This window comes from Bos grunniens, chromosome 27 (genome assembly GCF_055505025.1).
Source record: "Bos grunniens cultivar Pamir isolate PY7600 chromosome 27, Bosgru_T2T1.0, whole genome shotgun sequence".
NCBI lineage: Eukaryota > Metazoa > Chordata > Mammalia > Artiodactyla > Bovidae > Bos > Bos grunniens.
The window spans coordinates 7,962,900-7,976,712 of NC_141191.1; the positions used below are offsets into that span (position 1 = coordinate 7,962,900).

The 13,813-nt window shown below is 47.3% G+C and overlaps 1 protein-coding gene across 1 annotated transcript; it reads left to right on the forward strand.

Annotated features, from left to right (window-relative positions):
- Positions 1-9,889: 9,889 nt before the first annotated feature.
- On the forward strand, positions 9,890-11,789 carry LOC147343475 (beta-defensin 10). Its single transcript, XM_086380753.1, has 2 exons — positions 9,890-10,068; positions 11,557-11,789. Exons 1-2 carry the CDS (start codon positions 10,011-10,013, stop codon positions 11,685-11,687), a joined length of 189 nt encoding a protein of 62 aa, XP_086236879.1. The 5' UTR covers positions 9,890-10,010; the 3' UTR covers positions 11,688-11,789.
- The last annotated feature ends 2,024 nt before the right edge of the window (positions 11,790-13,813 follow it).

Genomic DNA, 13,813 nt, shown 5'->3' on the forward strand with positions numbered 1-13,813 from the left:
CCTGTGGTGCTTCATCTCACGTATGGACGCGGCTGGGCCTTGCTGCCCAGATATTTGGCCAAACGTCATTCTTGGTGTTCCTGTGAGGATGTTTGGAAATGAGACGTACATTTAAATCAGTGGACTTTGGTAAAGCAGGTTATTATTAACCCTGCGTGTTATGGGTGGGCCTCATCCAATCAGTTGAAGCTCTGAACAAAGACTTACTTCCCCCCAAAGGGAAGCAATTCTGCCAGCAGCCAGCCTTCAGAATTGAACTCCAGCATCAGCTCCTCCCTGAGTCCTGCTGGTCTACCACACTGGCACTGGATCTGTTTGTTTGTTTGGCGACTTGCCAGAACGTTTGTTTGTTTGGGGACTTACTTTCATAATGGTGTGAGATGATTCCTTAAAGAAATGGGTTATTTCTGTGTTGAACCCTGACTGACTCACGACCAAATGTGGACAAGTGAAGAGGAAAAAGATGGGAGGCACCACCCAGAAAGCCCCACAGGGATGGGCTGTGGGTGTCTACACTCTGAAATAACTTTTCCTGGGTTACAGAACCTTTTGAGAACACCCTGCCCCCGCCCCTCAACACAGACACAAGACAGTCTTGGAAAGTTTCAAAGTTTCTTCACCAAAACTTGGCCACAGACTTGCAGCTGAGGTTGTGTTAGCATGATGTGGACCATGTGCTTTTGCAACCCTGCAATAACTGACACAGAGACACAGATGGTGGGCAAAATGAACAGAAGATAAGAAACACAGAGCAAGAAGGGTGGCCCCAAATGCCAGAGCCGGGAAGCCAGGAGTGGGGGTTGGGGGTGGGCAGAGGACCCGGGAGTCTGGGGAGGCTCAGGAGGCAGCCACTCCCGGGGAGCGCAGGGCTCAGGGAAGAGCTTCTGCAGAGACCCTGGGTGATGATGGCGGGTCTCTGGGAAGCCCTGCTGACCAGTGGCCACGTGGTTTCCATTGCTTCCTTCCTCCCATGGTCCATCAGAAGAGGCCTCCACTCCTGAGCCCCTCTGAGCAGAGTGGACAGAGCTCCCATTTCTAAGGTCTTACCTCCTGCCTGAAGCTGCTGGGTAAAATAAATGAGGTGGTACAGGCAGCTCACTGCAACCACCGTCTACACAAGCTTGGAGCTGGGTTACCTCTCCTTTAGCAGTTTCCCCTCCACAAGATGAGACAGGCTGAGGATATAGAATGAGGGTGAGAAAGAGGAGGGGAGGGAAAGGGAGGGAAGCAAAAGGAGCCAGAGTGACGGAAACCTGCTCATAGAACCTGCATCACTGCCCCTGAAACGTGCAGAAAAATAACAGGAAAGCTCGAAGGGACTGGGATCTTCAGCAGGAACTAAAGCAAGGGGCATCATTCAGGAACATGCAGCTCCAGGAGAGAACAGGAATGTTGCCGAGGTGAGGGGAGTTGTTTACCTGATTATCTCAGGAAGAAAGGGAACACCTTCAAAGACAAGAGCTTGGACCACAGAATTCAGCATTTAAAAAAATAAATGGACTGCGATGGGACTCTATACTGCCCTCCTACAGTACACAACTAAGGAACCAGGCAAAACCTGTGAAACTACTGATTCAGACTCTGGCACAAGCAGTCCAGGACCATAATTGAGGAGAGAAGAAAACAAGTGAGGTGAGGGACTTTCCTGGTGGTCTGGTGGCTGGGATTCTGTGCTCTCAATGCAGGGGGCCTGGGTGCACCACTGGTCAGGGAACTAGATCCCACATGCCACAACTGAGATCCTGCCTGGCATGATTAAGGTCCAAGGCAGCCAAATTAATGAATTCGCTGATTAAATGTTATGTGCTTAACCATTTATAAAAAAAGAAAAGAAAACAAGTGAAGTGAGACTTATGACATCTCCAGTCTCTACAGATTTCCAGGCCTAAAGCTCAGGCAACAAGAACCCAAACAGACCAACAATTCTTCTGAGTCCAAGAGAGAGGGGTCAAAGTTCAGAGAGTGCAGGTATCTTCACTTCTGGACAGAAAACCAGCAATGGGCGTCCAAATCAGGGGTGTATGCCTGTGTGCTAAGTCGCTGCAGTTGTGTCCGACTCTGCTACTCTGTGGACTGTGGAGGTGCTGACTCTTTGTGACCCCACTGACTGTAGCCTGCCTGTGTAGCCTGCCTAAAAACTCTGTGCTTCTCGTTCAATTCTAAAACTGCTCTGAAAAACTGAAAAATGAAGTCTATGATACTAGATGGGATTTTGGCTCAGCTTGATGTGATAAAGTCTGATGCTAAAATTCTAGACCCTATCTTAAGGAGAGAGATGGTCATTTCAGTAAAAAAAAAAAAAAAGAATCAGATATAAGCTAACTATAAAGAACCCACTTGAGACATCAAATATAAAGGCAAGTGGATTTAAAATGAAATGATGGAAACAGATATGCTGTGGTCACTGTTTAGACCCTCAGTCGTGTCCAACACTCTTGAGACCCCCATGGAATCATCCAGTCAAGATTACTGCAGTGTGTTGCCATGCCCTCCTCTGGGGAATCTCCCCCGACCCAGGGATCAAAACCATGTCTCTGCATCTGCTGCATCTCAAGCAGATTCTTTACTGTTGAGCTGACAGATATGCTATGGAAACATTAATTTAAAGAACACGTGGTAGGCTGTATTGGTTAATTGACAGGCTTCCCGGTGGTTCAGATGGTAAAGAATCTACCTCCAGTGCGGGAGACCTGGTTTGATTCCTGGTTTGGGAAGATGCGCTGGAGGAGGGCATGGCAACCCACTCCAGTATTCTTGCATGGAGAATCCCCATGGACAGAGGAGCCTGGCAGGCTACAGGCTATGGGGTCACAAAGGGTCAGACATGCCTGAGTGACTAAGCACAGCACAATCAAGTAACTTTTAGGACAAGGACCAGATATGGAGAGGGGTATTTATCCTAATGATAAAATGTTTAATTCGTCAAGAATACATATGAATACTGAATTGGAATGTACTTAGCAAAGGAATTTTTAAATTCTTAAAGAAAACTTACAGGAATCATTGGAGAGACAGACAAATTAGCAGTTACAATTGGAATTTCCCTGACCATCCAGTGGTTAAGATTCCAAGTTTTCAATGCAGGGGGCACAGGTTCCATCCCTGGTTGAGCAAGTAAGATCTCTTATACCATACACAAAATTCAATGCAAGATAGATTAAAGGTTTACAAAAATCACAAAACTCCTGAAACCACAAAACTCTTAAAAGAAAGCATAGGAGCAAAGTTATTTGGCATGGGTCTTCACAAGGATGATTTTGAGCTTGACACCAAAAGCATAAGCCACAAAAACAAAGCTAAATTGTAGGATCCATCGAACTGAAAAGCTTCTGCACAGCAAAGCAAACAATGAACAAACTGAAAAGAGGATGCTCTTTTAATGGTCCAGTGATCTCTGAGGCTGGAGGAGATGGCAGCAGTGTTGAGGGAAAGAGAGTGGGGTGAGATAGGATGGTCGCATCCCAGGTCACGTCCGAGTCCCTGGGATGGCCGCCGAATGTGGGGACTTGGCTTCACACAGGCAGGGCTCAAGAGCGAGTCATGGTGAAGGAAGGTCAATCCAGGGAGGAAACACGCTACACGGAGAGTGTGGGCCATCTTGGAAAGCAAGCCCAGCACCAGGGTATGGGGCTGTCGGTGTTTATAGGGGTGGGTCATTTCATAGGCTAATGAGTGAGAGGAGTATTCCAGCTATTGTGCAGAAAGGGTTGGGATTTCCAGGAACTGGGTCAGCACCTCCTTTTTGACCTTTATGGTCAGCCTTGGAATTGTCATGGCGCCTCTGGGTGTGTCACCTAGCTGCCGTGTTACTAAGGGATTTAAAAACATATATTTACTTCAGGTCTTAGTTGCGGTATGCAGGATATTCATCTTAGCACACTGGCTTAGTCTCCTCATGGCATGTGGAGAAGGAAATGGCAACCCACTGCAGTATTCTTGCCTGGATAATTCCATAGACAGAGGAGCCTGGTGGCCAAAGGTCCATGGGGTCGCAAACAGTCAGACACAACTGAGCAACTTCACTTTCTTTCTCTCATGTGGAATTCTAGTGCCCAGGCCAGAGACTGAATCCACATCCTCTGCACTGCAAGGCAGATTCTTAACCAGTGGACCACCAGGGAAGTCCCCATCATTCTTTTAAAGGTTGTGCCCCGCTCAATTCCGATCTCATTAGCACCAGATAGCTGGCATTTGACAGCGCTATTCAAGCTTTCTCGTTATAGGAGAATGTCCTGGAAAAGCTCTCAGGACACTGTGGTGACTGCAGGAGGCAGGCAGGAACATTGAAAGAGAGGTCGATTTTCCTCCAAGTTACATCACTGCCACTTAGTAGACTGCGGCCTTGGACACATCTTTTTGTTGGATTTGCAGCCAATTTTAATCGACTGTTGAAGTCAGTTTTGCCTGTGGCCTCAGACATGGCTTTCTAGTCCTCAGGACCATCTTGTATAAACCTTGGGGCATACCTACCTGGTGGGTTTGTTTAGGGGAATTCAAAGAGATAATGTGAATAAAAGTGACCAGCTACTGAGCAAGGCTCATTGCAAAATATAATTGTGGGACAAGTTCAAAGAAGAAACTAGTAAAAGTGTCAGTGGGAGAGCACAGCATTAGACCCAGCCCTGGTCCCCTTCTCAGGGTAGGTCCCCACATGACTGTCAGAAGCCATGGCACCTGCCCTGTCCATAGGACAAGGGAACTGGGGACAATGGCCTCTGCCCATTAACACCCAGGGCTCTGTGCTGAGAACACCTGTTTGTGGAGTCATAGATGTAAAGGGATTTGGTCTTCAAAACATTATCTGTAGAACTGGGACTCCCCTTCTTACCTGAGGAACTGAGACACTTTGCTGGAAAGAGCCTGCCTCAATTTCTTACTCACAGATTAAGGGTTTGGGGACACAGCATTTATCTTCCCTTTAACGAATGAAACCATGAGTTACCTCTCAGCCCAGGCATGAAGCAACCACGATCCACTAGGCCTTCTTTCGCTTTGAACCTGGTAAAACTAATAATTCATGCAGATTGACCTAAATATAACACTTTCCTCTATTCTATATGAATTCATCTCTGGTTTCTGGTGAGCCACCCCATGCTTTCTTGGGAGTGTGACTTCCTTGCTGAGGCAACAGGACCCTTCCCTGATGGACAGAGATGGCCCTGGGTGCTATCTCCAGGATTAACATAGCTGCAAAGGACTCATCTTTAGAGCTTGCCAAGGAAAAATAAGCCACTGAACTTGTGCAATTCTTGACAAGGGCCGTTTTCCACTGGTGAGGAACCATGGCAAGAAACTCCCTTGAAACTCACCATGGCACCCTGACCCGTTTTGGAAATGCCCTTCTATGAAAAGTCATGCCTGGTCTTGCACATAAAACTGCATCCTAAAACATAACAATTTTTGTTTTGTTTATTTATTTAGGCTGTACTAGGTTGTAGAAAATTGTGAAAGAGATGTGAATACCAGACCACATGACCTGCTTCTTGAGAAACCTATATGTAGATCAGGAAGCAACAGTTAGAACTGGACATGGAACAACAGACTGGTTCCAAATAGGAAAAGGAGTAAGTTAAGGTGGTATATTGTCACCCTGCTCATTTAACTTATGCAGAGTACATCATGAGAAACGCTGGACTGGAAGAAGCACAAGCTGGAATCAAGATTGCCAGGAGAAATATCAATAACCTCAGATATGCAGATGACACCACTCTTACTTATGGCAGAAAGTGAAGAGGAACTAAAAAGCCTCTTGATGAAGGTGAAAGAGGAGAGTGAAAAAATTGGCTTAAGCTCAACATTCAGAAAATGAAGATCATGGATCTGGTTCCATCACTTCGTGGGAAATAGATGGGGAAACAGTGGAAACAGTGTTGGACTTTATTTTTTTGGGCTCCCAAATCACTGCAGATGGTGACTGCAGCCATGAAATTAAAAGACGCTTACACCTTGGAAGGAAGGTTATGACCAACCTAGATAGCATATAATAAGCAGAGACATTACTTTGCCAACAAAGGTCTGTCTAGTCAAGGCTATGGTTTTTCCTGTGGTCATGTATGGATGTGAGGGTTGGACCATGAAGAAAGCTGAGTGCCGAAGAATTGATGCTTTTGAACTGTGGTGTTGGAGAAGCCTCTTGAGGGTCCCTTGGATTGCAAGGAGATCCAACCAGTCCATTCTAAAGGAGATCAGTCCTGGGTGTTTTTTGGAAGGAATGATGCTAAAGCTGAAACTCCAGTACTTTGGCCACCTCATGTGAAGTGTTGACTCATTGGAAAAGACCCTGATGCTGGGAAGGATTGGGGGCAGGAGGAGAAGGGGACGACAGAGGATGAGATGCCTGGATGGATTCATGGACTCGTTGGACGTGAGTTTGAGTGAACTCCAGGAGTTGGTGATGGATAGGGAGGCCTGGCATGCTGCAGTTCATGGGGTCATAAAGAGTCAGACACCACTGAGCGACTGAACTGAACTGAACTGAAGTCGTAGTTGTGGCATGTGGGATCTACTTACCTGATGTGCTATGCTTGGGAGTACAGAGTCTTACCCACTCTTACCACTCTTACCCACTCTTCAAGGAAGTCTCGTAAAACAGCATTTTTAAAAATTATTTTTTAAAAACTTTGGAGTATAGCTGATTAATAATATTGTGATAGTTTCAGGTGGACAGCAAAGAGACTCAGCCATGCATATACATGTATCCATTCTTCCCCAATTTTCCTTCCCATCCAAGCTGTCACATAACATTAAGCAGAATTCACTGAAAAACATCATTTTCAATGAAGAGACACAGTAGACAACGATTCAGTCTCACTTCTTTCTCCAGTGTAGTACTATAGAGTGTTTATAAACTGACCCTGTAGTAAAGATTTTGCCTGCAAGGTCCATAAACAAACAAATATGTGTATATATATATATATATATATATATATATATATATCTCGTATGTATAGATAATTATATATATATATATGTAGATGATATCTACCTCTCAAATATTATTTAGAGCTAAAGCAGAAGGAACTATGATCAAGACAACTTATTTTCCTTCAGAAAAATCCTATCCCTGGGTGCCAGCCAGGGACTGTCTGCTCGAGGCAGTCTCCATGGCTTTGCCGAGCCTCAGATGCGAGACTGAGCCACAGCGGGGGACCTGAACAGGACTGAAGCTCCGGGGGCTCCTTCAGGATGGAGTCCTCCTGGGTTCCCACATTTCTAAAGGGCTTGGAGTTCTACTCAGAGCTGTATGGCAAGTTCCATCCTGAGATTTAGAGTTTCTGAAAAGCCAGGTCAGTGTCTCTCCAACACTGAGATGGACAGATGTTACTAAGTGAGGGATGTTACTTAGTGATGGAGGTCCCCCTCAAACCAGTAAAGGGGTCTCCACTGCTGGGCCTGCTTCGTGATACTAGGCTGGGGAGATGAATTCAGTGGTAGCATCATCCTCCCACTCTGTCTCTGATGAAGGGAAACAGAGCACCCATCTGCCCATCACATGTCCCACTGAGATTTCATGAGACAGGTGTGTGATTGTGTTTCAGAAAATTAATAAAAGTTTTTTTTCCCCCTCTTTCTTTCTTTTTTCCCATTTGTGTCTTTGTCCACTTGAACTGTTCCTAACCTACAGTCTGTATTGATAACCAAGTTTTTTCTTTGCAGAAGACTAACCTATTATGCAAACTACACCTGACACTTATGGCCCTCCATTTCTGCAGGAGCCACATTCTGCATCTATTATCCTTTAACTTATTCTAGCCACATCCTTATACTTAACTTTTTCGCATCATAAACCTCCAGTTGTAGTTTGGTACCTAGCTTTGCTCTATTTTAACCTCATGTTGATGCTTAACTTTATGGTGCACTCTCTTTGGAAGCCACCCCTAGTGAATTGCTTTCCCCCTTTTGTACTACAGGAAGAAAGTCACCAGGAAATCCACAGGACAATGGACCCAAGCACCAGGACCAACTGCCAGACCCAAATACCTAGCTACCTGACACTGGCCTATTGACTGTTTCCCAACAGTGCAAAAGAGAGAATTCAGGACCCCTACACCTTTTGTCCCATATCTCCAAGCCCTGACTGTGAGCCCCAACTGTATGATCCCCTGTATTCCCGATGTAGGGGAGACAGGCTCCTTGAGGCAGGAACCTATCGAGTTCTCTCTTCTGCCGGCTTAATGATTAAATCCATCTTTATGTGTCCTCCAAACTCTTTCTCCGCAATTTTTATTCAGCTCTGGTGGGCAAAGAAAACCAAGATTTTGGCAGCGACTGTTGATGCCATCCCATAACAAGCTAGGTGGTGTGGGGAGCAGGTCAGGACCACTGGGTCTCTTCCCTCAGTGCCCCAGGGGCCAGAAAGAGCGTGGCTGTCCCTGCGGATGCTGGGAGTCAGCAAGTCTTGCCCAGGGAGTGAAACTGCCTCTGAACGAGTTAGTCCCTATTTGGGCCTGAAACAGCCTTTCATGGAAACAGTGTATGTGTTATTTGCTTAGTGGTGAGTGACTCTATGCAACCCGGTAGACTGCAGCCCACCAGGCCCCTCAGTCCATGGGACTCACCAGGCAAGAACACTGGAGTGGGTTGCCATTTCCTTCTCCAAAAGGAACTATCAGTTCAGTTCAGTTGAGTCGCTCAGTGGTGTCTGACTCTGCGACCCCATGAATTGCAACATGCCAGGCCTCCCTGTCCATCACCAACTCCCAGAGTTCACTCAAACTCATGTCCATTGAGTCAGTGAGGCCATCCAGCCATCTCATCCTCTGTCCTCCCCTTCTCTTCCTGCCCCCAATCCCTCCCAGCATCAGGGTTTTTTCCAATGACTCAACTCTTCGCAGGACATGGCCAAAGGATTGGATTTCAGCCTCAGCATCAGTCCTTCCAAAGAACACCCAGGGGTGATCTCCTTTAGGATGGACTGGTTGGATGTTCTTGCAGTCCAAGGGACTCTCAAGAGTCTTCTCCAACACCACAGTTCAAAAGCATCAATTTTTTGGCACTCAGCTTTCTTCACAGTCCAACTCTCACATCCATACATGACCACTGGAAAAACCATAGCCTTGACTAGACGGACCTTTGTTGGCAAAGTAATATCTCTGCTTTTCAGATGCTATCTAGGTTGGTTATAACTTTCCTTCCAAGGAATAGGTGTCTTTTAATTTCACAGCTGCAATCACCATCTGCTGTGATTTTGGAGCCCCCAAAAATCAAGTCTGACACTGTTTCCACTGTTTCCACATCTCTCTTCCATGAAGTGATGGGACCGGATGCCATGATCTTAGTTTTCTGAATGTTGAGCTTTAAGCCAACTTTTTCACTCTCCTTTTTCACTTTCATCAAGAGGCTTTTGAGTTCCTCTTCACTTTCTGCCCTAAGGGTGGTGTCATCTGCATATTTGAGGTTATTGATATTTTTCCCTGCAATCTTGATTCCAGCTTGTGCTTCTTCAAGCCTAAAAGGAGGTATAGAAATAAAGAAAGTGAATTCTCCCTTTTATGTCTGACTCTCTGCAACCCCATGAACTGTAGCCCACCAGCCTCCTCCATCCATGGAATTTTCCAGGCAAGCGTACTGGAGTGGGGTGCCATTTCCTTCTGCACAGGAAAACAGTGGGCAGTTTTAAAGCCCTGGATGGGTGAGGGTGAGGCTGGGGAGCGGGTAAGCGAAGATTCAACAAGAAGTCTGTGCCCCTGCCAGGGGAAACAGGCAAGTCTGTGCCGCTTGCCACACCCCTGCCCATCAGCTGAACTGACTGCCAAGGAGAAGTTTGTGGTTAAAAGGGCAGCAGGAAAGCTTTTCCTGGGGTTTTCACAGCCTCATTAGCATACAAGTGACTGCCCCTGCTTTGTGCTATAAAGGCCACTCCCATGACACACAGGGAAGAGGCTCAGTTAACCAGTTCCTAATAAGCAAATCCACAGCCAGTGCGGAATTCCTTCCGGAACCTGGCACCTTTTTAAAGCGGCAAGCGCAGCCTCTTCTCCAGCATCAGCCGCAGAGCTCGGGACGCCAGCATGAGGCTCCATTACCTGCTCCTCCCGCTCCTCTTGGTGGTCCTGTCTTCTGGGTCAGGTGAGCTCGTGGGAGCCCCGGGGGGAGCCGTGGGCTCTCTCTCCTGTTTCTACCTCCTTCTGTCCTGCTATCCCCATCTACACGTGGTCAGACTAAACCCACCATATTTGATGCTTCTGAGAAGCCAGCGCTGAGTCCTTAGTAGCGAGAGGGGTCTGAGAACCGCCCTGCAAATTCCTGGTTGTTTCTAAGCCACTCTAGTGAGTCAAAACTTCTGAGCCTGTCTCCTCATTGGTTTCATGAGAAGGAAACAGAAGATGCCTCTGTTAAGTGACTCTCCTTGTTTTCTTTTTCATAAAAGCAAGAAATTTGATTTTGTCCCATGACAGAAGCACAGAATGTCACTTTATAAATCTTTATATTTGAAGGGTGGTGGCTCTAGGCGACCAGACAAGTCCAGAGGAGAGTCAGGCCGAGCCTGGGCTTCAGGAGCTGCCCTTGGGATGCTCCGTGCTGAGTCTCCTCAGCAGGAAGGTCCTCCAGGACACGTCGCTGACGATGTGACCCTCGCTCCACAGCTGGGAGGCAGCACATCCAAAGTAGTGTGCAGGATCGGCTGTCTGAATTTCATCTTACCCTTGATATTTCCTGAAATAGGATGAAAGTATGTAGGGAGGAAGGAGGGAGGAAGGGAGGGCGGGAGAGGCTGCGGAGACTGAGACCTGAGACAACTGATTAGATGTCAAAATCAAGTTGAAAAGGCCTAGTCTGATCAGTGTTGTTTCTGACTGTAACCCAACTCTTAGCACAGTGGCAGGGAGAGAGGACAGGGGTGTCAGGAATGTGGCCTCTCAGTGCCCGGGGCCCGGGTTCTATCCCTGGACGGGGAACGAGAGAGGGACCAGAGGTGCCTTGTGGTCAAGAGGAAAAAGGCGTGTGAGGAAGACGGGAAGGCCTCTGGTCGGGAGGAAACCACAAAGGGAGGAGGAGAGGGGCTGACTGGCACCAGCACTGAGTGTGTTCTGAGTCAGTAGAGACGATGATACAAAACTTTTTTTTCTGAACCATTGTCACTGTCAGCTGTAGGTAACTTTGAGAGTAAGTTCTCTTTAACCAGTTCGTACTTTCAGCTGTATCTTTTCCTCCTATCTCAGCTGCACTACTTGACTGGCTCCATGAGTGGGAAACCTAAGCGGTGAAAATAGAACCCGGGGGCCACTTCTGACTCCTGGTGGGAAGGTGGATATAGCAGAGCTTCCCAGTCTTTGCCCTCATGGTGGAGCTGACCCCGCTCACAACCAGGGTCCTCACACCCCAGTCCCTCAGCCTCTGGTTCTGGAAATGTGAGGGTCCACCAGAGCCTGGGCAGGGTCAGTGTCTGTCTGGAAGCTGGTCCACGGGGTCCTGGACTCACATCTTGTTGTCATGAGGCCGTGTCCGCATCTCAGAACAGAAAGCCCCAGGGCCTCGCTCAGAGGGGACACAGCTGGCCTTCTCGAGATGCTGCTTTCCTGCTGACACGTTTTTCCCTCTTCCTTCTCTTTTTAGGATTTACTCAAGGAGTAAGAAGTTATCTAAGCTGCTGGGGGAATAGAGGCATCTGTTTGCTGAACAGGTGCCCTGGACGCATGAGACAGATTGGCACCTGTTTAGTGCCCCGAGTAAAATGCTGCAGGTAAAAGAAGGTGAAGATGCGGCCGGGACCGATGCGGAGACAGAAACTGCACCCTTTGACAGAGCGTCTAAAATTTAAACCAGAATAAATTTTGTTCAAAGTTAAAGAATCTTGCCCACTGGTCATTGAGGTTGTTGTGTGGTGTCTGATCCCAAATGAATTCCGAAATCCCTGAGGATGCTCTCTGAGCTCCCCATGTGAACCATCGGGGAATCGTGGTGGGGTGCTCTGTGCTCCCAGGGGTGTGACCCCCTGTTCCTTGGGGGCCTGACCTTCCCCAGCCCCTATGTCTGCTGTCCTTCCTGCTTCCCAGCCCAGGGCACCCTGTCCTGCCCCACATCTCCCCTCAAACGTGCACCCCAGGGGTCCAGAATCACCAACACACCAGTCCCATAGGAAAGCCCCCGCCCCCGCTCCAGGAGGAAACCCCCCTCCTCTGTCCCCTGCAGCCCTCACTTCCATTTGGTTTCTGCTTCTTACTCCTGCCTTGTGCGCACGTGGATACACTTCTGATTCCCTTTTGGGCTATAAGATCTCTGCAGGCATGGATTGTCCTATTCCTGTAAGTGCTGGGCATTGAGACGAGACATTGCTTCACAAATTGTCATCAACTGAATGACAGAGTTGACATGGATGAAGCATGTCTCTCTGTGTGTACATGATATGATGCAACTAGATGCTATGGAAAAACAAGTCCTGTGGAAAGCACAGTTCAATGAAGGCAACACAGCACAGAACACAGAGACCTCAAGGGCGGGGTGAGCATGCTGACCTCAGCCTGCTTGCAGTTTCTTCAGAGGGTTTGCTAGTTAAAACAAGAGCCTTACTGGCGCACACTGTATGTGTGAGCAGCTCTCTGGTCTTTGCACTAACTCTTCCCTCAGTGCAAGCTGAGGTCACCAAGGGGATGGTGTTAGGAGACAGGGCCTTTGGGAGGTGATTTGGTCATGAGGGTGGGATGCTCCTGGATGGAATGAGGGCCTTTATGAAAGAGACCCCAGAGAGATGGCTCACCCCTTGTGCCCTCTGACGACACAGGGAGACTGCCGTCTACCAGCCATTTGCTCTATCTTGATCGTGGAGCTCCCAGCCTCCAAACTGAGAAGTAAGGGCCTGTTGTTAGTAAGCCACCTATTACAATACCACATGTAAAATAGATAGCCAGCATGGATTTTCTGTGTGACTCAGGGAACTCAAACAGGGGCTCTGAGACCTGTTAGAAGGGTGGGATGGGGAAGGAGATGGTATGAAGTTCGAGAGGGAGGGGACATGGGTGAACCCATGGATGATTCCTGTTTTTCTATGACAGAAAACCACGAAATTCTGTAAAGCAATCATCCTTCAGTTAAAAAACAAAGTGCAAAAAAAGAGCCACCTGGCCTATGGTTTTATGTTTCAGTAGCCTGAAACGGCAGACACATGACAAGTGAGAATTACAGCACAGGTGAATTAAGTACCTAAGCATTCAGCCTTAAGATAGGGAAATGACGTGGAGTATCTGGCTGTGCCCAATGCCATCTCATTACAAGGAGCCTTAGATGTGGAGGAGGGACACAGACCAGTGTCAGAGATGCACACTGAGAGGCTAAACCAGCCTCTCATAAGCTCACACTGATGTGGAGAGGCCATAAGCCAAGGAGGGTAGGCAGCTTCTAAGTGTGAGAAGGAAGGAAGCCTCCAGAAGTTATGGCATCCTGCTGACACTGTGATATGAAGCCAATGAGACCCATTTGGGACTTTGGATCCTCAGAACCACAATAACAAGTATGTGTTCCTTTAAGCCACGTAGCTTGTGGCAATTTGGTACAGCTGCAACAGGAAATCAATACAGCAGTAGCTTAAAATCATGCCTTGAGCCTAAAATTAACAGCTCAAAAGACACAGACCTGTGTGTGTTTAATGGAGGAAAAAAATGATAACAGCTGTCAACATTTTACTCAACTTTATATTTCTTTTTTCACAGAAATGCCCATGGTGAATCTGCCAACTCTTCTTCATCTTGAAGGTTGTATTGGGGATTCAGTCTTACACCTCAAGTATCTTGTATACCTTTTATCCTTTATTTTTAGTTTGTTTTATTATCACGGAATGTTTATCTGCCATTAAGTGTGGTTTGGTGTTACTGTTTAT